Source organism: Hemitrygon akajei, chromosome 9 (assembly GCF_048418815.1).
Source record: "Hemitrygon akajei chromosome 9, sHemAka1.3, whole genome shotgun sequence".
In the NCBI taxonomy this organism is placed as follows: Eukaryota; Metazoa; Chordata; class Chondrichthyes; order Myliobatiformes; family Dasyatidae; genus Hemitrygon; species Hemitrygon akajei.
In genome coordinates this window covers 47419393-47446221 of record NC_133132.1, presented here as the reverse complement: position 1 = coordinate 47446221, position 26829 = coordinate 47419393, and the positions used below count along the sequence as shown (strand labels likewise).

General features: G+C 41.3%; 1 protein-coding gene across 2 annotated transcripts in view; it reads right to left on the bottom strand.

Annotated features, from left to right (window-relative positions):
* Nucleotides 1–26829, bottom strand: part of LOC140733086 (uncharacterized) — a 139094-nt gene that overhangs the window by 44778 nt on the left and 67487 nt on the right. For both annotated transcript variants that reach the window (XM_073055920.1, XM_073055919.1), the window contains exon 10: nucleotides 177–343. In XM_073055920.1, the coding sequence (XP_072912021.1) occupies nucleotides 241–343 (103 nt within the window). In that variant the 3' untranslated portion in view covers nucleotides 177–240. The remainder of the gene's footprint in view (nucleotides 1–176; nucleotides 344–26829) is intronic.

Below are 26829 nucleotides of genomic sequence, written 5' to 3'. Positions count from 1 at the left end.
TGTGAGAAAGTTAGAAGCAAATTAGGCCTGCTGAAAATCTGGATGCTAAGACTTTGCTACTGAAATACGTAGTACATTGACCTGTCTGCCCCAATGTTATACAGGTGACAAGTAATTTCCAGTTTATGTCTTACTTTTTATGTGATAGTGGAACAATAAAAAAATGTGAGCCTTACCTCAATGTTAAACTGGCTGTATAGGATATTCTGGATGGTCTCTGCCTGTTCGTAATTTGCATAATCACCTTGAAGTAGACGCTCTGGGAGTCGAACACATGTCATAGAACCAAACATTCCTCTTTGGGCCAGTAGTCCAGTTTTCCAACGATTCACCAGTAAATCCACTGAGCAAAGGTGAACAGATTAATTAGATAAATAGCACATCTGTAGAGAACCAGAAAAAAGTTCAAAGAAAGCTGTAAAGGCACACTAGAGTAAAACTTCAATTATGAAGAAAGAACGAAACGTGGAATTTGATTTTGCATTGAGTGACTGATGCGTGTTATAATTAGCCACACACGATACTTGAATGTCCAGATTATGCCCCTAAATGTACTTCAGTGGTACTCAATTAGATCCTAGATATTTTAAGGGGAAAGAAACATTTTTATTACTTGAAGCTAAAATATTTCGGCAATGTGGAAAATATAAACAGAAATTATATGTTGGAAAAAAAATTCTTCTGCCAAATCTCAGAATTGCAGTGATTGAATGTATTTTCATCTTTAACGAATGATTTAGTACTTGTTCTAATGCAGAGATTGTCAGAACTTCAAGTGGTTGATACAACAAAAGGCTGAACTGACAATGCTATCTTTACTGGAAGCAAATAATTAGTCTTTTCAACAGCTTTCACCGGAATTGCAAGTCATCAAATTCCTATCTTGGTGAACTCTATTTTACGACGGAGATCACTATTTTGCCACGGACACCACTATTTTACAATGGTGACCTTACTTCAGATATCACTATTTTACTATGGAGATAACTACTTTACAACAGAGAACACTATTATGACAGTGATCACTATATCATGATGGAGACTACTATCTCATGTTGGAGACGAGATTTAGGCAGCTGTCTTTCCCATGAAATATGGTAGGTACTTGCTGTAATGTATGGATCTAGTTATTTTAGAGCAATGACTCCTCCTAGCACTATGTATGATCTGTTGTCTGCCCGTGCACTTTGTTTTCTCTCTCTCTCGTTGCAATGTGAATACACCAGTTAAAGCCACCTCCAGTGTGTGTGCTTTTAATTAATCGATATGTGGTTGTGCACAGACACACCAAATTGGTGACAAGTACGAACCTGAAGGTCAGAAAATATCACAGAGTGCATTGTCAGTTCCGGTACAAAACAACACAAGGGAAGAGTTGAACAGTATGGAAATCCGTCACAGGGGCTAACCAAGGGACACGTGAGTACAGCTGAGCACGCAGTGAAAGATGTGCGACTAGTATAATTTAAAATTAAAATAATCTGTCATGAAAGTTAACTAATTAGATAGTGCTAATGAAGACTGAGAGTCATATATTGAGAGGGTTGAACTGTATTGTAACGTGAACAATGTGGAAGAGCAAAACAAAGCACCCGCTCTTCTTAGCTTGATGCGTCCAAGAACATACAGTCTCTTACACAACTTAGTAACTCCCGAAAAGCCAGAAAGCAAGAAGTTTGACCGAATTGTTATAATTCTACAAAATCACTTGAGCCCTAAACCAGTGGTAATAGCTGAGAGATTTAGATTTTACAAAAGGAACCAGTCAAAGGATAAAAGCATTTCTGAATACATTGCAGAGTTGCACAAACATTCCCAGTACTGCGACTTTAGAGATGGAATTTTTAATGCATTAAGGCACAGGCTTGTATGTGGCATGCATAGTCAAAGCACTCAGAAGAGGCTACTGTCAGAAAGAGACGTAACCTTAAAATGGGTGTTGACCATTGCAATATCAGCGGTGACCGCAGCGAAGGATGCAACAGAACTACAGAAAAGGAGGTTAAAATGTGAAATGTACAAAATGTCCCTGAATGGTGCAAAAAGCCAAACATCTTATCATGACAAATCCTCCCACAAATAACTGTTGGTTCAAATAAAAAGATTTTAGAAAGTATCATAAACAAGGTCATGTAGAGAGAGTGTGCAAGTCAAACATAAAGCACGACTAAAGAGGAAAGCCACACCGAGTGAAAAGTTCCACACACAAAACTAAGCAAATACATAAAGTGACCGAATGTGAAACAGTCAACACTGAGTCTGACAAAGGTCAGCTGTCATGCCTAGAACTGCGTAGTATTACTGAAGCAGATCGCAAAATCATCTGGATCACGACAATCGTGTCTGGTGTAAGGCTGAAAATGGAGCTGGATACAGGGTCAGCATTGTCCATACTTCCAGAAGCTGACTACAACAGACTGTTCTCTAAGATTCTATTAGAGAAGACCTCAGTGATGCTAAAGACCTACACAGGCGAAAAATGTGTCTCCCAAAGGCAAAGTGTATGTGATGTACTGAGGCCAAACACTGTTAGCAGTCAGAGCTTTGTGTGTTTAAAAGTGGAGGGCCAGTACTTTTCAGACATGAATGGTTGAGCGAAATCCAACTAGACTGGCACTCAAACAAAGGTCTCAGTGTGGCATCAACAGGCGATGGCGGCCCAAATGGTAGCACCAACCAGAGACTGGCACAGCTGCTTAACGCTAATGAGAAGGTGTTTGAGAAGGGGATCGGTAAACTCAAAGGCAAGAAAGGCCTGAATTGAACTGGATGAAACAGCAACACCAAGATTTCATGAAGCGTGTCCAGTGCCTTACACACTAGGTCCTAAAGTGGATGCAGAGCTTGGAGGCATCTGGAATTCACTCCAAGGATGAGTGGAGTGATTGGGTCACGCCCATTGTCCCAGTAATCAAGAAGGGAAGGCCGGAGCAATTTGCATATATGGGGATCTTAAAGTGAGCATCAACCCGGTGCTACGTACTGTGCAGTATCCCCTGCCACAAATAGAAGACATTTTTGCATCTTTGGCAGGTGGGGAGAGGTTTCCAAAGATCCACTTGTCACAAGCCTACCTGCAAGTGGAGATTGAGGAGTCAAGCAGGAAGTTCCTCACAATCAACACTCACAAGGGATTGTTCCAGTATAATTGTCTCGCCTTTAGAGTCGTATCAGCTCCAGCAACTTGGCACAGAGCAATGGACCAAGTGCTTCAATGTAGCCCAGGAACACAATGTTACCTTGATGACATCATCGTGACTGGCAAAAATGATGAGCAGCACCTCCAGAACCTTGGCAAAGTGCTTACCAGGCTGAGTGAGTATGGTCTGTGCACAAAGAGAGAGAAATGAGAGCTTTTCAAGAATGAAACCTCATATTGTGGACATGTCATTGACAAGCATGGCTAACAGAAGTCACAAGAGAACTTGAAGCAGTGCTACGGGCACCTAAACTGGAAATGTGTCACAACTCAGGTCACACTTGGGTCTTGTAAAGTACTACCACTGGTTTCTCCCAAACATTGTCACAGTGCTGCATCCATTGAACGTACAGACAGAAGCAAAGTGGGAATGGTTGGAAAGATGTGAAAAAGCTTTCAAGGAAACAAAGAGACTAATAAGATCAGATGAACAGCTCACCCGTTATGACCCATCCCTGCCCATCAGACTGGCATGTGATGCGTCCCCTTATGGCACTGGTGCTGTTTTGTCGAGAGGCCCTTAGTCTAGTGTGGGGAATGAAGAAGTTGCACCACTACCTCTACAGACAAAAGTTTACGCTAATGACAGATCACCAGCTCCTTGTGCCCATTTTCAATCCCAGGAAAGGAATTCTTGTGATGACTGCTACCTGGTTACAATGTTGGGCACTGTTCCTAGGAATCCACTCTTATGACATAGAGTTCAAGGATATTAAACAATACAGCAATGCTGATGGATTGTCACATCTTCCACTATTGGCAACTGAAGTAGAAAAGTCTTCATACTGTGACCCAGCAGAGGTGTTCCACACCACATTGTTGGACCAGATACCAGTAATAATTTCAGAAATACAAAGGGAAACAAGGAATGACCCGATGTTGTCAAAAGTATATGAAATAACCATGCAAAGATGGCCAGCTCATGGTAACCCTATGTTTCCAGAGCTCTCAGCGAGACGAGACCAACTGTCGGTATGTCGAAGAACGCTGATGTGTGGATCTTGTGTTGCGGTTCCCTCTAAACTACACCCCAGAGTGTTAGAAAATCTGCATGAAGAACATGGGTACAGTCAAGATGAAGAGTTTCGCCCATGCCAAAACATTCTGGCACCATTACACCTGTGGGAGTCGCCGTCTTCACCATGGCAAAGAGTACATATTGACTTTGCTGGGCCATTCACGGACTCCATGTTCCTGATTGCTGTGGATGCTCATTTGAAGTGGCCAGAGGTTATACCAATGAAGTCAACCACCTCAGCAAAGACTGTCTCTGCCCTGAGGACTATCCACACGAGAAAGGGCTCACCAGAACAAATTGTGAGTGACAACGGACCACAGTACGTGTCAGAAGAATTCCGACTTCATGAAGATAAATGGCCTCAGTCATTTCAAGTCAGCTCCTCACCACCCAGCAAAGAACGGGTGGGTTGAAAGGTTTATCCAAGACTTCAAGAAGTCCATTAAAGCTATGGACAATGAGGACATTTCTCTACAACACAAGGTGGACAATTTCCTTTTTGTGTATCAGAACTCTTTCCATGCGACAACATATCAAACACCTGCAATTCTGTTCATGAAGAGGAACCTGAGATCTTGCACAGACCTCCCAAAACAGAAGGAAGAGCAGAATAAACAGTTCAGCCAGTTGCCAAGTGATGCAGCAAACGGCTTCAAGGTTGGACAGGAAGCCCTAGTGCATGATTACTGAGAAGACAAATGGACACCCGGTAGGATAGCTACAAGAACTGGACCACTGATGTACACAATGGATGATGGAGATCAGACATGGAGATGTCAAGTGGACCAACTGATGGATGCTCAACTGAAGAGCGCACCTGAGTCGACCGCATCCAACAAGATGGACACATTATAGTCACCAGACTTACCTCTGATGATCATCACTGACAGCAACATGACACTGGCAACTGCAAACTTCATCTTAGACAAGACACCGACCAAACCTGATGATGCTCCACAGGTCCAGAGGTGCTATGAGAACGTCGTCATTGACAAGACACCTGTCAAATCTGATGCTACTCCACAGGTCCAGGGGTGCTACCCTGAAAGAAAGACAGTGGCAGCCAAAAGACTGATTCTTTAGAATAGTGACGTTAGTTATGATTTTATCGTGAAACATGTTTATTTGAATATGGTTTGTCAAAGGGAAATTGAATGTTTTGTACATATACAGTTTTATGTTACATTAATCTAAAGGGGGAGGAAGTGTAATGTATGGATCTATTTCTTGCACAGCAATGACCCGCGCCCTCCCCCTTAGCACTACAAATTGATCTGTTGTCTACACGTGCGCATTGTTCTCGCTCTCTCTCTCTCTCGCTGCAATGTGAATGCACCAGTTAAAGCCATCTCCAGTGAGGCTGCTTTTATTTAATCAATATGTAGTTGTGTACAGATACAACACTTGCATCAGTTATGACTCACACTTCTATGGTGCTAACATGACAGAAATTATGAATAACGCAAGAGCGTACAGACCAGAATTTCATCCAGTCCTAAAAAACAGAGAGAATATCAGTAGCTGTGCAGATAATGATTTATATTCGCCAATAGTCAAAAGTAGCAATGTTTAGTTAGAATGCAGAAAGAGAACAATTTAGGGAGTCACGGAAAACATACAATGAAGGAGGCTATTCAACCCATTGTGTCAGTCAAAGAATTGCTCATAAACTTAATCTCTTTTTTCAGTATTTTAAATGAGTAGCCCTGCTAATCATTGCTCTTCAAATAAATATCCAAGTACTGTTTATGTGTTGAATATTTATGTGTAATCATCCTTTCAAGGAGTTCCAGATCCTTACTACTGGGAGGAAAAAAACTGTTCCCCAGCTTCCCTCCACTATTCAAAAATAAGAGGTTTAAAGCAAATCTACGTCTTCTCATTTTTGAACCCTTTGCTACGAGAAAATGGTCATCTTCTATTCTATCCGGGCTGTCTGCAAATGCACGTACCTCAGTAAACCCTCCTCTCTTAGAATCCAAAGACAATCATCTTAGTTTATCCAATCTTTCATCGTAGCTACAATTTTTCAATCCAGATTCAAAGCTTGGCAAAACTCAGTGTCCTCTCACTTCTTTTCAGTAATATTACATCCACTACTTTATGCAGTATTCAAACTATGGGCTAACCAGAGTTGTATAAACATAATCCCAGCAAAGCCTCCCCGTTCTTACATTCCATGATTGTTAATAGCTGGTACCATCCCAGATGGTTTTTGTTTTTATTTAGAAACAACTGACCTGAACAGCTGCCTTAAGATCTGTGATCTTCTGTTCGTCTACACCTCTCACAAACTCACATTTGTCGTACACTCCCCTGGCATGTTGCACGTTGTTGCAATTTCTTCTGGATTAAATTCTATTCATCAACGACATCAAAGCTGATGAAGTCTGCTCCACCATTTAAGTATGGCTGATCCATTTTTCCTCTCATCCCAATCTCCTGCCGTCTCCCCGTATCCCTTCATGCCCTGACTAATCAAGAATCTATCAACCTCTGTCTTAAATATACTCAAAGACTTGGCCTCCACAGCTACTTGTGGCAACGAATTCCACAGATTCACCACTCTCTTGCTAAAGAGATTTCTCCTCATCTTCATTCTAAATGGAGACCTCTCTATTCTAAGGCTGTGTCCTCTGGTCTTAGACTCCCTCATCATAGGAAACATCCTCTCCATATCCACTCTATCGAAACCTTTCAACATGCAATAGGTTTCTTATCTCCCCTGCATATAGATCATATACATTACAAGTAAAGAACCCAGTACGGATGAGGCTCCGGATTCAAAGTATATTTATTATCAAGGTACGTATGCAGCGTACAACCGAGTTTCATCTTCCCACAGAGAGCCAGGATAAAAAGAAACACCACGGAACCCATTCAAAAAAAAAATCAAACACTTAACATGCTACAAATAAACAACAAATCATACAAACAGCAAAAAAAAAGGGAAAAACACCAAGTTTTAAACATCAATCCACAAAGTCCTTTGTTGAATGCAGGCTGCAGAACCAATCTGCTCTGATCAATACTGCACGAAATAGCAATAAAAAAGGGGTAATCAGAAATCAGAAACATATCATAACATTGAACTAGAGTCCAATCCACTGGTAATGCTTTTCCAGTGATTCTTTTCCTTCCTGTCACTGATCCAGTTATGCGGCAACTTTTTACTCTCACTTGACTCCTGTGGGTTTTTACTCTTAAAACCAGCCCGCCACTTTGGACCTTGTCAAAAGTCTTGCTGAACTCTCTGTAAATTAAACCAAGCACCCTGACATTCCTTGCTACCTCTCAAAGAATTTAATCAAGTTAGCCAGACACGACCTTCCCTTAGCAAATGTAATAATTCAGCTTATCTCCTTCTCCTTTTTTCAAACACAATATAAATTGACATTCCCTTCGCCCCTTGGTACCACTCCTGCTGCTACAGAGGATTGAAACACTGAAGCCAAAGCACCCACAGTTCCCTCCCTTGTTCTTTAATATAGCCAGGATCTATTTCAGATGCACTTGCCAGTATATCCATTTCAAGAATGACCAAAGTTTACTGTTTTACAATGTTTATCTCATCTAGTCTTTGCCCATCATAGGTCATGATCGCCCACGTCATACGATATGGCTCATAATGATGATGAGTCCTTGACTGTAACTACAACATAAGCTCTTATTTTTGTGAAGCTAGTCTCAAAAAATTCATCACCTCAAAACTTCGACAGTTCCTTTGCCCCATCAAATACTGCTTGTCCAGCTGATTTCCTCCAGTTGCAGTATTTTTATTGATCAAAAAATTAATCTCTGACTTCATACAGAAGGTCAGAGATTATGGTTTATTATAGTCTCCACTATGTTCTTTCTTATCTTCTTGCTCTTCACGTACTTAAAACATTGGATTTTCTTTGGTTTTTACTATTTTTTTTACTCTCTCTCTGCTTTCCTAATTTCTATTTTACTGTCACTCCTACTTTTTCTCTACACACCTGGTGCATTTCTGTGATGCCTGACATATGCTCATTTCAAAAGCAGCAAAGAGCAAATGCTGAAATCCCAAATTTAAAAACAAACAGAAAATATTAGAAAACATAGGATGCTAGGCAATATTTGTAGAGACAGAAAGAAGTATTGTAGCTGCATATCAAAAACTTTTAATCAAATGTCTTCCTAATATATATCTTCCTTTCTAGGGTAGTATATAGTGACATATATGTACTTTGATAATAAATTAATTTTGAACTTTGCACTGTCGAAGTAGTGAAACCAAAGCAGAGCGTGTTAGAAGCATTCAGCAGACCGAGCAACATTAGTAGGGAGAGAAATTAGTCTGGGCTCTTCCTGAGAGCTAGTAAAATGAGAAAACAGTCTGTTAACATTTTGGACTGATATGTATCAGGACCACAAATGTTAAAGATGAAAGAGGGAGTTAAAATCCATTTTACTTGTCAAGAGAAAGCTGAATGATGTGTGAGCATGTCATTGTTACATTAAAATAAGTTTACAATTTGAATTACGCCAACATAAAGGTCACATGTCTGTGTCTGAACATAGGAAGAAGAGAACAAGACACAACAATATAGTTGTCTCTTCTTGGCTTTTGAAGGATGATTTAGAGCATGCTAATATTTTGGGATGAATTTTAAATAATTGTAGTAGCATTGCAGATCTGGCAGACAAATTTCAGAAAGGCTATACTGAGTTCTGTCAACAGTGGTAAAATATTGGCAGGCATATTTATTTACGAGAGACAATGAACAATGTAAGCTCCACATGATTTTTCTTCAGCAGTTTGATCAGGGCACGGCTGCGAAAGTGCATGGACATCAGCCAGTGAGAAGAGTTTAAAAGGAGACAGATTTATAGAGCGGACGTTGGAGGAGCAGGAGACAGAGTAGAAAGGCTTTGGCTCAGTGGGGCTTCGGCAATAACAGGTCAAGGCAGGAATACAGACAGGAAGTATGTGCGTGAGGCCGGTGTTCTGTGCTCAGTGTCAGATGTGGGAAGTCTGGGAGACTCCCAGCCTCCTGGACGGCCACATCTGCATCAGGTGTGTCGAGCTGCAGCTGCTCAGGGACCGTTTTAGGGAACTGGAGATGCAGCTCGATGACCTGCATCTGGTCAGGGAAAGTGAGGAGATGATAGAGAGGAGCTATAGGCAGGTAGTCACACCGGGGCCTGGGGAGACAGACAATAAGTACTCCTGTTTGAGTACTGTTGGGGGGACGGCCTACCTGGAGGAAGCAACAGAGGCTGTGCCTCTGGCACAGAGTCTGGCCCTGTGGCTCAGAAGGGTAGGGAAGGGAAGAGGAAGGCAGTAGTGATAGAGGACTCTATAGTCAGGGTGTCAGACAGGCGATTCTGTGGATGCAGGAAAGAAACTCAGATGGCAGTTTGCCTCCCAGGTGCCAGGGTCCGGGATGTATGTATGTTTGTTTGTTTGTTTGTTTCTTTCTTTCTTTCTCAATCTTTTTATTAAGTTTGCGATAAACAATATTAATACTAATACATAGAGATCAGGAATACGTTAATAACGGTTAACATGTAGAAACACATATTCCAAGTAACAAATGGAGTCTAACCTCCCAATCTCTTAGTAATTAACCATGAAAAAGATAATTATAATTACAAAAAAAAGAGAAAAAGAAAAAAAAACCCCAAACTAAAACAAACTAACCTAAAAAAACATACAAAGATTGGGTTGCCATAATTCATCGGTTAGAATTACATTTTGTCATTAACTCTGCTCCTCTATACATTAAAAAAATTACTGAAAAAAGGATTCAGAAAGGGTCAACTTACATCATATGAAAATATTGAATAAATGGCTTCCAGGTTTCTTCAAATTTAACCCCATTTAACATTAGGGGTCCCCTAATCTTTTCCAGATTTAAACATGCAATCGTTTGGGAAAACCACTGAAATGTGGTAGGTGCATTGGAATCTTTCCATTTAAATAAAACCGATCTTCTGGCTATTAATGTCATGAAAGCAATTAAACAACAAGCTGAAGGTCTGGGATGTTTCTGATCGTGTCCACAATATCTTGAAGTGAGAAGGAGAACAGCCAGAGGTTGTGGTACATATTGGTACCAACGACATAGGCAGGAAAAGGGAGGAGGTCCTGAAAGCAGACTACAGGGAGTTTGGAAGGAAGTTGAGAAACAGGACCGCAAGGTAGTCATCTCGGGATTACTGCCTGTGCCACGTGACCATGAGTGTAGGAATAGAATGAGGTGGAGGATAAATGTGTGGCTGAAGGATTGGAGCAGGGGGCAAGGATTCAGATTTCTGGGTCATTGGGACCTCTTTTGCTCTTTTGGGGCAGGGGTGACCTGTACAAAAAGGACAGGTTGTACTTAAACCCTAGTGGGACCAATATCCTGGCGGGGAGGTTTGCTAAGGCTATTGGGGAGAGTTTAAACTAGGATTGCTGGGGGGTGGGAACCAAACTGAAGTGACAGAGGAAAGGGAGGTTGGCTCACAAATACAGAAAGCTTGGAGGCAGTCCAAAAGGGAGGATAGGCAGGTGATAGAGAAGGTTTGAGATGTGTCTATTTTAATGCGAGGAGTATTATGAACAAAGCAGATGGGCTTAGAGTGTGGATCAGTACTTGGAGCTATGATGTTGTGACCATTACAGAGACCTGGATGGCTCAGGGGCAGGAATGGTTACTTCGAGTGTTAGATGTTTCAGAAAGGACAGGGAGGGAGGCAAAAGAGGTGGGGGCGTGGCACTGTTGATCAGAGATAGTGTCACGGCTGTAGAAAAGGAGGAAGGCAAGGAGGGATTGTCTACGGAGTCTCTGTGGGTGGAGGTTAGGAACAGGAAGGGGTCAATAACTCTACTGGGTGTTTTTTATAGACCACCCAATAGTAACAAGGATAGAATATTTTGCAGATAGTGATCACAATTCTATCTCCTTTACCACAGCATTGGAGAGGGATAGGAACAGACAAGTTAGGAAAGCATTTAATTGGAGTATGAGGAAATATGAGGCTATCAGGCAGGAAATTGGAAGCATCAATTGGGAACAGATGTTCTCAGGGAAATCTATGGAAGAAATGTGGCAAATGTTCAGGGCATATTTGCGTGGAGTTCTGCATAGGTACGTTCCAATGAGACAGGGAAAGGATGGTAGGGTACAGGAACCATGGGGTACAAAGGCTGTTGTAAATCTAGCCAAGAAGAAGAGCATAAGAAAGGTTCAAAAAACTACGTAATAATAGAGATCTAGAAGATTATAAGGTTAGCAGGAAGGAGGTTAAGAAAGAAACTAGGAGAGCCAGAAGGGGCCATGAGAAGGTCTTGGTGAACAGGATGAAGAAAAACCTCAAGGCATTCTACAAGTCTTTGAAGAGCAAGAGGATAAGATGTGAGAGAATAGGACCAATTAAATGTGACAGTGGAAAAGTGTGTATGGAACCAGAGGAGATAGTAGGGGTACTTAATGAATACTTTGCTTCAGTATTCACTACGGAAAAGGATCTTGACGATCATAGGGATGACTTACAGCAGACTGAAAAGTTTGAGCATGTAGATATTAAGAAAGAGGATGTGCAGAAGCTTCTGGAAAGCATCAACTTGGATAAGTCACCAGAACCAGACGACATGTACCCCAAGCTATTGTGGGAGGCGAGGGAGGAGATTGCTGAGTTTCTGGCGATGATCTTTGCATCATCGATGGGAACGGGAGAGGTTCCGGAGGATTGGAGGGTTGCGGATATTGTTCCCTTATTCAAGAAAGGGAGTAGAGATAGCCCAGGAAATTATTGACCAGTGATTTTTACCTCAGTGGTTGGTAAATTGATGGAGAAGATCCTGAGAGGCAGGATTTATGAACATTTTGAGAGGCATAATATGATTAGGAATAGTCAGCATGGCTTTGTGAAAGGCAGGCCATACCTTAAGAGCCTGATTGAATGTTTTGAGGATTTGACTAAACACATTAATGAAGGTAGAGCAGTAGATGCAGTGTATATGGATTTCAGCAAGACATTTGACAAGGTACCCTATGCAAGGCTTATTGAGAAAGTAAGGAGGAATGGGATCCAAGGAGACATTGATTTGTGGATCCAGAACTGGCTTGCCCACAGAAGGCAAAGTGTGGTTGTAGACAGGTCATATTCTGCATGGTTGATGACCAGTGGTGTGCCTCAGGGATCTGTTCTGGGACCCCTACCCTTCATGATTTTTATAAATGACCTGGATGAGGAAGTGGAGGGATGGGTTAGTAAATCTGCTGATGACACAGAGGTTAGAGGTGTTGTGGATAGTGTGGAGGGCTGTCAGAGGTTACAGGGGACACTGATAGGATGCAGAACTGTGTGAGAAGTGGCAGATGGAGTTCAACCCAGATAAGTGTGAGGTGGTTCATATAGTAGGTCAAATATGATGACAGAATATAGTATTAATGGTAAGACTCTTGGCAGTGTGGAGGATCGGAGAGATCTTGAGTTCTGAGTCCATAAGACACTCAAAGCTGTTGCGCAGGTTGACTCTGTGGTTAAGAAAGCAGATGGTGCATTGGCCTTCATCAAACATGGGATTGAGTTTAGGAGACGAAAGGTAATAATGCAGCAATATAGGACTCTGGTCAGACCCCACTTGGAGTACTGTGCTCAGTTCAGGTCGTTTCACTACAGGAAGGATGTGGAAGCCAGAGAAAGGGTGCAGAGGAGATTTACAAGGATGTTGCCTGGATTGGGGAGCATCCCTTATGAGAGTAGGTTGAGAGAATTCGGCCTTTTTTCTTTGGAGTGATGGTGGATGAGAGGTGACCTGATAAGATGATGAGAGGTATCGCTCGTGTGGGTAGTCAGAGGCTTTTCCCCAGGGCTGAAATGGCTAACATGAAAGGGCACAGTTTTAAGGTGCTAGGGAGTAGGTACAGAGGAGATATCAGGAGTATGTTTTTTTACACAGAGTGGTGAGTGCGTGGAATGGGCTGCTGACGATGGTGGTGGAGGCGGATAAGATAGGGTCTTTTAAGAGACTCCTGAACGGGTACATGGAAATCAGAAAAATAGAGGGCTATGGGTAACCCTAGGTTTTTTCTAAGTTAAAGACATGTTCAGCACAGCTTTGCGGGCCAAAGGACCTGTAATGTGCTGTAGGTTTTCTGTTTCTATGGTGAACTGATAAGCAAGGCTTTGGGCCTACTCCAGGCTGCTCCGGGGTTTGGATCTGAGGACTCAAGTTTTGGTTTCAAATGCTGTTATCTGCTTCAATTGTTTGCATGATTTTTATATTTTTCCTCTTGCGCAGAGGGTTGGTGTTTTATTCTTATACTTTTTTTTCTTTAATTGGGTTCTGTCAGGTTTCTGGCTTTGTGGCTACCTGTGAGCAAGCAAATCTGAAGGTTGTATAATTTACACATTCTTTGACAATAAATGAACCTTGAATATACAGTACATTTCTTAAATATTTTTAAAAAAGATACATCTTATTGTGTTCATATAGTTTCAGTTGATAAATAGCCGCTCGCCTTCATACAATCCTACCCTGGAAGAAGACCTCACCCACCTGCTGATTGCCTCTCAGTGGTGGGTGCAGCCAACCATTCCTAAATCTCCACAGTCTGTTTACCACACCCAATATTTTCCTGCTATCTAATGGTTGCTGACTCCTGACCTGGGCATCCACATGCCCGTCCCTTTCTGCATTGCTTGGTGATGTAGCTGCAGCCTGTGTAACCTCTCCCACCCCTTTTCAGACCAGAAACAGACAGAGTCTGTGGAAGAGAAAGCTGAAGTGTGAAAGAGGCACCAATGACACAATGCAGTACAGATTTATTACTGCAGGTTCACTAAAATCATTTGGTCTTTTTCCTGCTGTAGTCTGACTTTACTTCAATTTATGTGGCTGGATTTTTCAAAGTGAAATGATTAAACAATGGCTAGCTCCCAAAAGAAAGGAATGTCCTGGTCTAATGTTGTAATGATAATAACATCTAACAATGTGGTTCAAATTGACTCCCAAAGGCCTTCAGTATCTTACAAAATGCCTCCCACTGCTCTTTTTTTCCGAGGGAGTTTCAGTTGTTAACAATGTATTTTGCAAGAATTAATGGAGTTTCTTGTTACTTCAGCATTTTAGCCATGATCGCATTAAACACCACAGCAGACCTGTGCCAATTTCTTCAAACGGATACCTCAGACACTAACAACCAAGTACTTACATAATTGCCTAGGAATCGTACTGCATATTAGCGTTTAGTTCTAGAGTAACATACTGCTGCAGGTACCCAGCGGTTCAAATGGCGTCTGCAGGAGGAAAGGAATTGTGAACGTTTTCTGCTGAAACGTTGCATCAGGGCTAAGAGTTGGAGAGGTGAAGTGGCAGTCCAGGGAAGGGGAGTGGCAAGGCAAGAGTGGCAAGGTGATTGGTGGACTGAGGAGGGGTGTAAGATGACAGGCAGGTGATGCTGGATAGGAGGGGAGCGGGGTGGAGTTGGGATGAAATGGCAGGTGAGTAACAGATGGAGGGGGAGGACAAAATATTGAGAGGCAGGTGGTGCAAAGAGCAAACTGGGGGAGGGGAGATAATCAAGAACACAAAGGGCTGCCAATGCGGGATTCTGATAAAAAGGGGAGATTGGGAATTCTGGGAGAGGGAAATGGCAGTTGGAAACAGAGCTGTGGAAGAGAGTGTGGTGAACCTGTCCATGAATTTTGTGGACAGTGGATGGATGGAACCAGGAAGGGGGAGGGCAGGAAAAGGGGACAAACATGGGAAAAATCTGGAGGTTTGGAAGTGGGGAACAGCCCATCAGAGGGGTGGGTTATGTAAAATTGGAAGACTCAAGGTTCATACAAGCTACTTTTTACAGAGCATGTACATCCAGTCCACAATGGCCACCCCAAGTTTCCAGTTGCATGTCATTCCCATTCTGCTTTGCACTCCCACACTGACCTAAGCATCCTAGGCCCCCTTCTGCTGCCAGGGTGAGGCCCAACACAACCCAAGCCTGGGGTCCACGAACCACTTGGTTAACGGCAGGAACCCATGGCATTAAAAAGGTTGGGAACGCTTGATCTAGAAAATTCAAATTCCATTGCAATTCCTTGAGTCTTTTGTTTTAGAGTATTATGAAATACTCCAGGAAATCTACAGTGAAAGTAACAATAATCGTTACTGGATTAGGAACAGGGAACAGAAGGTACAGCACAGGAAGAGGCTCTTTGGACAGTGATGGTGTGCCAAACTAATTAAGCTAATGACATCTAATCACTTGTGCCTGTATATGATCCTATCCCTTTATCTTCTGCATATTCAACTGCCTATGTAAGAGCCTCTTTAACACCTCTACTGCTTCCATCTCCTGGCAGTGCATTACCACCTCTCTCTGCCCCTATACATCACCTCTGAACTTCATCCGTCTTTTAATGGCGGTCGGCTGTCCAACTTAAAGGTGCATTACTGCCACCAACCAGACTGCGCTTTCCTAATGTCATCCTGCAAACATAAGTCTCAATCCAGTGCCATTAAATGCTCCAAGAACTTATCGCACTGAACCAAGAGGATGTCCTGTAATTCCTTGCCAGCCCGAGACAGCAGGAATGACTGGACTGCTCTCTCCTTCTCCCCAGCCTGTAGAACTCCCGGACCGCATTCCTATGAGCAACCTGCAACTACTTCTGGAATCACAGAGCACACCCGAGTGTTGCTCTCTGAAGCTAGCAACAGGATTCCAAATCCTTTAAGTGATTAAGAAAATGGGGTTTGGGAACTCGTAGGGACAATATTCCAGCATTGATTGATAAGGGCAAAATGTCTGTCACTGAAATAAGGAAGGCCGAGTCACCGACCAAGTCATTTGCAGCAACTCATACTCAGGATAATCCACGTGAAGAGGGAAGAGGCTCCAAGTGAATAAATACCATTTTGCTTTGGAAGCCAGCATTAGCCAAAAACCCATGTCATTCACTCCTTCTCCCCCACTCACTTTAAACAACGCATCACACCGTCCTTGATGCCCATTTTAAACCGACTGACAGTGTTGCTTTCAGTTACTGCATCTCTCCCTTTATCTCAACCTTCTGGATCCAAAACTGGCCTCCTCTTCCACCTCTGAACTTTCCCTCCCACCTTCATCTTAAATGCATGCCCTCTAGTAATAGCCGTTTCAACCTTAGGTAAAAGATACCAGTTGTTTGTGTATGTCTCCCATAATCTTACAAGTTTCTATCCTGTCTCCCCTCAGTTCTCCCATACCAGAGAAAACAAACCAAGTTTATACAAACTCTCCTGAAAGCACATGTTCTCTAAACAAGGCAGCATCCCAGTAAACCTTTTCTCAACCCTCTCCATGACCTCTACATCTTTCCTAGAATAAGGTGGCCAGAATTGAAAGCAAAACTCCAGATGTGCCCTAAGCAGAGTTTCATAACTTTTGAACAGTTCGCATTGCTTCAGATATTTGAACGAAAACTTTGATTACACTCGTGATTTTGATCCGACTGCATGGAATGCCATTATGCTACAAACAAGGCTTCATGTGGACCACTGCTCAGGACTTGGGCATGTTAGCCCAGACATGCCAGTCACTGGACTCTCTAGGTTCCTGGGTATGGGTCAGCATATGCCTGAAAATTAGCCACAATGCATTTTCATATACTGTATCCATGTGTGCATATATATTCATTTATATCTTATGATTATAATGATGCTGACGATTATTCAGCATATTGAACCTATGCTGGCTCCCACAGGAGCAAATATAGAGCCATTGAAAAGTACAGCACAGAAACCGGCCCTACGGCCCATCTAGTCCATGCTGAACCATTTAAACTGTCTACTTCCGTCAACCCGCACCAGGACCATAGCCCTCCATACCCCTACAATCCATGTACCTATCCAAACTTCTCTTAACCACTGAAATTGAGCTCACATGCAACACATAATTTAAATGGCTATGTCCTTTTACTATAGAAATAACACTCATTACAAAAATGGCCCAAACCCTTCTGTTTCATTTCACGTCAGTGCAGAAGTGAAGAATTTGCGGCATTATTCACATAATTATTCACATGATAAAATATGCAATGTCTACTTCCAGCTGTAATGGACCTTTTGATTACACCTACCACCACTGTGGTTCACTGATAGCTCAGTGAGAAGAATGGAGCGCAGATGGAAGAGGGGAATGGTTCTCTCTTCAGGAAGGAAGTGGAGGGTCCTCATATGACCTTGATAAGCAATGACAGTGCAAAGGGATTGGATATTCATGGCAAAAATGAGTCAGTGATTTGGAAAACTTCAAAGCCTTTGAATGCACAGTTGTAAACTGTTCTGAAGTTTGAACAAAGAAATGCCATTTTTATACAGAAATTGACTAGCTGGATATAGATATTGATCCAAAAGTAACCTTGTGCACTTCTAAATCCCATCATTTGATTATTTAAGTACCAATCATAACACATATTAAGGTGTTAAATGTATTTACTTCTCTTTGGCGATACAGTGCGGAGTAGGTCCTTCTGGCCCTTTGAGCTATTTAACCCTAGCCTAATGACAGGACAATTTACAATGACCAATTTACCTACCGAGTACATCTTTGGACTGTGGGAGGAAACCGGAGCCGAGGAAAACCCGGACAGTCCATCGGGAGGACACACGGAGAGTCCAAAATGCTCTGAGCTGCGATAGTGTTGTGCTAACTGTTGTGTTAAAGTCCAGTAATACTTGAGAATTAGTAATATAACTGTCCAAAAGTAAGTGTAGTCCTAGGATCCTTTTGCATCTTGATCTAGGTATGCTTGGTGACCTTGATTCCCAGGTTTGAACAGAAAGCTCATACTGACTGTTAAGGGGTTGTGTTCAGCCTTGACATTGGCACTAAGTCAGAACACTGTCTCTGTCAGATTATTAATTTGACTCTTGCCTTCCTTAACTTCCACACTCGAGAGTTCAGCTCCTAAAGGTCTTGTTCTGCTTAAGTAGTGAAGAGAGTGGAAAAATCGAGACAGTCAACATCATGTCAACAGCTAGCCATGAATGGATCTTATGATATAAAAAACATGATAGAATCAGTGAAAGACCGCACCCAATAGGATGAACAACAATCAATGTGCAAATATAAACACAACAAACTGCAAATACAAAAAGAAAGAGGGGAAAAAAGAAATAATAACTTGATAGAGGTGTACAAGATGATAAGAGGCACAGATCAAGTGGACAGACAGAGATTGCATAATCACCAACTGGTTTGGGATGGGACTACTGTATAGGATTGAAATAAGCTGCAGAGAGTTGTAAATTTAGTCAGCTCTATCATGGGCACTAGCCTCTGTAGTATCCAGGACCTCTTCAAGCAGCGATGCCTCAAAAAGGCAGCGTCCATCATTAAGGACCCGTATCACCTTGGTCAGGTCTCGTTCTCATTGCTACCTCCAGGTACAGAAGACTAAAACATATTCAATGATTCAAGAACAGTTTCTTCCCCTCTGCCATCCAATTTCTGAATGGACATTCAACCCATGAACACTACCTCACTACTTTTTTATTTCTACTTTTGCACTACTTAGTTAATTTAACTATTTTATACATTTATACATCTATAGACAAAGACAACAACTTTTATGGACATATGCCAGTGATATTAAACCTAATTTTGATTCAGATTCTGACTTTTTCCTAGGGTGGAAATGGCGAATATCAGGGGGCATAATTTTATGATGATTGTGGTGATTGCAGGAAAGTATAGAGGGTATGTCAGATGTAAGTTCTTTACACATAGTGAGTGCATGGAATGCCCTACCAGAGGTGGTGGGAGAGTAAGATATATTGAGGGCACTTAAGAATCTCTCAGATAGGATGATAGAAAAATGGAAGTCTACGTAGGAGGGAAGGGTTATTTTGATCTTAGAGGAGGATAATTTTGTGGGTGAAGGGCCTGTACTATGTGGTAGTGTTCTATGTTCTTATTACAGTGGGGCAGAAGCTGTTGGAGCCTGGAGGTACATGCTTTCAGGCATTTACATTTTGGTCCATCTAACTTCCTCAGATAACATACTTATATCAATTCTGTATGTTTGCTTCCTTTTCCACCTCTGTCCTGGCTATTGTCTTAGGTTATCAGCACTGTGCTTGTCCTAATCCAAAACTGAGCTTCCAATTTTGTACTATGCTTACTAAGCTAAAAGGATTTTGATAAGCCATGGTATTAAAAATTATTGTGGAAAACAGAAGCACATAGTGGTAGGATATAATAAATTCCTGAGATAGAAGATTGGCTGGCTAAACAAAACTTGATATAATTGGGTGTTTTTCTGATCGGCAAGATTTTTCTGGGAATTGGCCTCAGTCTTCTATAATTTATATAAATGGTTTGGAAAAAGGCACTAAAACCAAGATTGTTAAATTTGCTACTGACATAAAGATAGGTAGAAAACTAAGTCATGAAGAGGACACAATATAAAGACTTGCTATCCCTTTGCCTGCTTGCGTGTTAGGTGATGGATATGACAAATGGATATTAATGTGGGGATAAAGTGAAATTGTCCACATTGACAGAAAAACACCAGATTAATTTTGGCTCGCTTACAATTTAAGTACTGAGGGATGCCATAGTGCGACTATCTACTCAAAGATTATGGTTACTACTTTCTAACCTTATAATAAAAAAGACAATGAAAAATGAATAGCCAATTAAATTCAACAAGCTAATTAGCTTGATTAAGGCTGAAAAAAATATCTAAATGGTGAGTGATTGCTGAATTCTGAGATCGGGGTCCTCACGCAGGATTTGAAGAAGTTGCAATGTGCACACAGCAAGTGTTTTGGCAAGTTTACTAAGCACTTGTTTATTACTGGGGGAATTGATCTCAAAGGAAATAAGGTTATGCTTCAATTATATAGTGAATTGCTGAGACTATAATTGGAGCTCTGTGTATAGTACTGTTCTTATTTAAGAAACCATGTTAATGCACTGGAAGTAGTTTAGAAATGTTTTAAAAGGTCAACAGCTGGAATAGGCAAGTTGTCTTATGAGGAAATGTGGGCAAGGTTAGGCTTGCGCCTGCTGGAGCTTAGAAGGGTGAGAGAAGACTTATTTGAAACATACAGATCCCGATTGGCCTCAGCGGGTGGATTTGGTGAGGACAATTCCTTGTGGGAATATCCAGAATTAGGCGATTGTTGTTTAAAAATGAGAGTCACCTGCTGCATATGAATCACATCAAATACTGCAGGTTTTACCCCTCTGTCGGGTTGCTGGATACCATGGAGCTGGGGCTTGTTGCGTACCGTGTTGTCACCCGGATCTGATGCACTCTGCTACGTGGAGGCGGTGCATGGTTCAATAAACGGTGCAAGTGATTGTTTTGTGATTGCAAGACCCTGTTGGACATTGGTAATGTAGAATACTGCAAGTCCAGTTCATTTTCTTATTGAACTAATGTTCAAGGAACCTCCTGTATAGAAATTGCATTGTATATTCCTTCTATTACAAATCACTATACTTCAAAAATATTTCATTGATTAAAGCATTTTGGGATACTCGAAGGTCATTAAATGAGTTTTATAGACAGAAGTCTATTATCTATAAATTAATTCCTGATCAATAGCTCTAAACGTTAGTGTTAGTACTTTGTACTCTAACTCTGAAATTCAGTTCCTTTGATGCAATTGACTCAATGGATCCGAACTTCAGAGTTAATATACCACATGTACTGTGCTTAATGCTGCCAACTGGCGATGAATTTCTTCTTTTGGTTCAAATGTGCATGATTCCCAACAGCAGCCCTGTGTAAAGATCAGCACTGCTTTGATAAAGTTACTGAGGAAGCAGGGAAAAGCTCTGTAAAAAAAAAATTAAAAAATTAAGCAGCCTCCATGACAGCCGGAGAAAATGCTACCATGGAGATAAGGGAAATGTGGGGGCGGTAGGCAGTGGGGACACTTTTACAGATTCACTGTGTGCACAGCCACATTCCCTTCCCTCTGATACAACTGGTCATGTGTCATCAGTAGCCTCCAAGGCACAAGTTCATAACTCTGCATAGTTTGCAGCGTATAATCAGTCCGTGATTAGCTACAGCCAATACTGAGAGACAAACATTTCCCCCTAACATAATCACAGCAATGAAAGGTCAGGCAATTATATGTTGACAGAAAACATCAATAAACTTTGGGAGGTCCTTTCATTCGTATCCTCCCATCAATTTTGCTGCTGGGTTTGCCCCTCCTTTCACTAGGAATGAGCAATTACACATTAGTATCCAATTACAATCAATAAGGCAGCGGAGTTGGTCACGCACACTGCTAATCTCATCAAGTGTAAATGACATCAGGACAACTTTCTTACGCTAAGGTGGAAATTGCCTGGAGTGGCAGGTCCAGTGTTCTGATGAACAGGACTTCCAAAGGGTACCAATGTATTAGCGAGCCCCAAATGGCTTTTATAAGAGCATTATGCTCTGCAATTTTGAGGGTCCACACCTCAACAGACTGGACAATGTTTCAGTACTCCAAATGAAGTTTACCATGGTTAATTTGGTATTAAATAAAAAAGAAATGGATAACCATGATCATCCACCGGCAAAGCCACATCCACTGCATCCAAGACAATACTACTCATTTCTTTTTATTAAGCACAACTTTAGAGAAATTTCTCCACAGGATTAGGCCAGCAGTCAGGTATCATCTGCTTCTCTGCAATAATATGCAAAAGGGTACCTGCCCAATTAACAGTCTGGCAATTGTTTCCTTTCCAGCTTTGGCAAAAGTCAATACAAACTGACACTTTTTTATGGAAAATATAAAGAATTCACAACATTTGGGTTCAGTTTATGCTTCATTCTGCCCTACTTCATTCTACTTTTTATTTCTTTCTTCTGAAGTAACGTCTACAGTTACTTCCCCTGATGAAAAGCTGCATACCTCTCCTTCCCTCATAAGGCAACTTCCCAGTTGTAGGTACAGTACTATTTAGTAAACCACCCCTGAACTGTTTTCAATGCATTAATATACTTCCATATACATAGTGATGAATTCTGTATTCTGTGCTCCAGGAGTGATTACCCCCCGTCTGTATACATACCATGCACTTTGCAGTAAATATTCTGCTAACTCTCCGAATTAATTGCTATATCCAGATACTTAACTTTTGTGAATCATGAACAAGGATTCCCCGATCTGTCTGTATTGAAGGGCTCTCACAATTTATATAATTTTTCAATTTACGATTGTCGGTTGTTGAATTTAAATGGTCATAATCTTTTAATTCTAAGATTCCGTTACATCCTAAAAACAATAATCAATCTTTGAACAGGTAGTGGTAGGAATGCCACAATATACCTCAGTACCTATTTATTTGCAAGGGAAAAATTAGGTAAGGTTTCTGCACGTAATGATTACCCAATAACTAATTAAAACAAAGAGAATAATACTGTAAATGCTGAGAATCTGAAATCTATAAAAATACTCATTGTTCATTTGACATGCAACTATCTGGGTGGGTGGGGAAGGCACAGTTTATCATTACAGATGTCTTCATTAAATTATTCTGGTCCATCAAGTACATGCTGTCATAGAGAAATCCAGTCTCATTCTCCCATTCAACACACACAAAATGCTGGTGGAATGCAGCAGGCCAGGCAGCATCTATAGGGAGAAGCGCTGTCGACATTTCAGGCCGAGACTCTTCATCAGGACTAACCGAAAGGAAAGATAGTAAGAGATTTGAAAGTAGTGGGGGGAGGGGGAAATGCGAAATGATAGGAGAAGACCGGAGGGGGTGGGATGAAGCTAAGAGCTGGAAAGGTGATTGGCGAAAGTGATACAGAGCTGGAGAAGGGAAAGGATCATGGGACAGGAGGCCTCGGGAGAAAGAAAGGGGGAGGGGGGAGCACCAGAGAGAGATGGAGAGCAGGCAGAGTGGTGGGCAGAGAGAGAAAAAAACCAAACAACTAAATATTGACAGGGATGGGCTAAGAAGGGGAGGAGGGGCATTAACGGAAGTTAGAGAAGTCAATGTTCATGCCATCAGGTTGAAGGCTACCCAGCCGGTATATAAGGTGTTGTTCCTCCAACCTGAGTGTGGCTTCATCTAGATAGTAGACAGCATTCTCCCATTCTATCAGTTACTGCAAGTTTATTTCATTTAAGGGCTAGTCAAATTTTCCTTTGAAATTGTTGATCATCTCTGCTTCCATTTTCATAGTTAGCACATTCTAGGCCATTTCCACTTGTGGGTTAAAATACATTCCTCCTCTCCTCTCGAATGCATCTCCCCAAATCCTTAACTCTAGAAACATCAGCTAAAAGGACCTACTTCTCTTGTCTACCTTACTTAAACCTGTCATATCCCTATCAAGTGAAAGCATAAAATAGTACAGATGCTGGAAATGTAATGGAAAAACAAAATGCTGGACGCACTCAGGCCAGGTTCTGATGAACGGTCTCACCAATAAAGGCTTCAGTTTCCACAGATGCTGCCTGGTGTGCTAAATGTGTTTCAACCACTGCAGTTTTCTTTCAGTCCTGTCAAATTCTATCAAATTTCTATTCAACCTTTCTTGCGACAAGAAGAACAAATCTGATTCTCCAACCTGATTGTGCACCTATGTAAGTATCTCTATTTGTGAAGCCTTAAATCCCACATGATTTTGTTAACTATTTTCTCAAAATGTCTTGCCACTTTCAAAGTTTCTTGAACCTCTAAAGTTTCTGCATTTCTGAACATACTTTAGGTCTATGTCATTATCTATACTGCCTCTCTCTGTCGCTTCTGAAAACATTATCACCATCTCATCCTACTAGACTATCTACAACTTGTTGAGGTCCATGACTGTCATTCTTAAACATACACATTTCCAAGTCTGATGATTAGCAATTTAAAATTCTTTATTCTGCTTTCAAATATCTAAGTCATATGAAGTAGTGGTCTACTCCTAGGGAAACAAATCTTCTAGTCAGAAAAGAATAACCATTTAGCACATCTCACTATTTTCTGTCTTTAAAGCATGATTTTATGCAAGCTGACGGTGAGCCTCAGTTCTGTCAAGTAGCATTTTAAACACCCTCCGTAAAAAATAAACTTCTTAAATCACCTCTAAATCTCTTCCTCTTCATCTTAAACATGTGCCTACTGTTCCTGGAGTTTCTTTCTATCTGCCTGTACACACCCCTCTTAAATTTGTGTTTCCCTCAGCCTTCACTGCTCCAAGGAAAACCAACTCAATCTCTCCATATAACTGAAATCCTCCGTACCAGGCAGTATCCTGGTGAATCTTCTCCAGTGTTATTACATACTTTCTATAGTTTGGCCACCAAAAAATTAATTTTAGTTGTGGCATAATCAGTATTTTATAAAAAAACATACAAAGATTTCCTTGCTTTTATACTCTATCCTGGATAACAAAGACAAGCACTGGCTTCTACATCATCCTACCCACCTGTGCTGCTACCTTCAGGGATCAGTAGACTAGTACACTGAAGTGCTTTTGTTCCTCAGTACTTCCTAGGGCCTTATCATTCATGATATATGTTCAATCCCCAAAGTGCATCACCTGACATTTATGAGGATTAAATTCCATTTGCCATTGTCCTGCCCGGTTTACCAGCTGACTCATATCATACTGTACTTTTAGATCGCATTCCTCACTTTAAACGCCACCAGATTTTGTATGAGATACGAATGTGCTGATTCATATGATCTGACATTCATATCTAAGTTGGTATTGCGTGTTATAAACAGCAAGGATTCACCACCGATCCCTGTGGTACACTTCTGTCACAGGCTTCTGACGACAAAAACAACCCTTCACTATCACCCTTTACCTATAATTACTAAGCCAATTTTGAATCAGAATCAGAATTAGGTTTATTATCACCAGCATGTGTCGTGAAATTTGTCGGTCAATTTGTTTTAGATTCCATAGGCTCTACCCTTTTAGACCAGTTTCCTTATCAAAGGCTACATTGAAGTCCACATAACGCATACACACTGTCCTCATCAATATATTTAGTGACCTCTTCAAAAAAAGAGGTAGAAGGCTTTAGCATCTCCCACTACTAAATCTGTGCTGACACTCTTAGATCATTCCCTGCCCTTCTAACTGCAGATTAATCCTATTCTTCAGAATTTTTTTCCCAATGATTTCTCTGTTCCTGGCAATGGTCTAACTGACCTGTGACAATCTGGCATATCTCTATAGTCCTTCTTGAATAAAGGTACCACATTTACTATCCCACTGATCTTACACTTCAGCTGTGGTAAGTAAAGAGTCAAATGTCTCCACCAGGGCCGCAGTAATCTCTCTTGCCTAATAGCTCCTTTATAACATTAACATGCTCTAGAATTTCACTTTCCCAAATAGATCCCAGCTACAATGCTTTAACCCTTGTGAATACAGATGAAAAGTACTAATTTAAGGTCTCATTCAATTTCTCTGGCTTCATGCACAGGTTGCCCCTTTGCTTGAAAATGGGCTCCACTCTTTCAGTGCTACCTGCTTGCTGTTAATGTACATATAAGATGCATTGTGATTTTCCATAATCTGAATTACCAGTGATATTTTTAGCTCACTTTTTCCCTTTCTTAATTTCTTTTTTAATGTAGATCCCACCCATGCCAGACCTTCTCTCTTCGGCCCCCTCCCATCTGGCAAGAGATACAAAACCCAGAAAGCACATACGATCTGGCTCCAAGTCACTCTCTATCATGCTGTTAGAAGACTACTGAATGATCCCCTAGTATGATAAGGTGGACTCTTGAACTGACAATCTACGTGTTATGGCCTTGCACCTTATTGTCTGCCTGCATTGTTATGTTACTGTTCTTCTTCACAATGCACGGACATGATGAAATGATCTGTCTGCAAAACCAAGTTTTCCTCTGTACCTCAGTACATGTGAATAATAAGCAATCCCCCCTCCTTCTCTCCCCAATACCTTCTATACTGCTGAAAAGCCTCCTGCTTTTTAGCACTCCATACCTACTCTAACCCTCACCATCCCTTGACATCCAGGGTTCCCTGGACTTGCAATCCTTACCAATTATCCTTGAGAAAATACATTGGCCCTGAACTCTTATTATTTCACTCCCGAAACTTCCCCACTTCCTAAATGTAGATTTACCTGCAAGTAGCCACATCCACTCTATCTCTGCCTGGCCCCGTCTAAAGATATTGAAATTGGCTTTGCCCTAGCTCAGAACTGAATTTCTGAACTATCCTTTAACTCTTTCCATAACTACTTTGAAACTCACTGTTATGGTCATTATCCTCAAAGTGATTGTCCACTGACACTTCATCTGCTTGCCCATTTTCACTCCCTGGAATTAGGTATAGTACTATCCCATCTTAGCAGGACCACATACATAATGGCAGAAAAATTCCTCCTGCATGTACTTTAAAAATTTCATCCCCTCTAATTCTTTCATACTAAGACAATCCCACTTAATATTGTGGAGGTTGATATAACCTAATACAACACCCTATTCCTCTTACACTTTCGTGATTTGCCTGTAGATCGGCCCCACTATCTGCCAATGAGTGTTGAGATTAATTACAGCCAAGTGATTATACTTTATTTATTTCTAAGCTTAATCCATTTGGGTCCATTTGGAAGAGCCTTCTCAGTCATCCACTCTCTTTACTGCAATGATAGTTACCT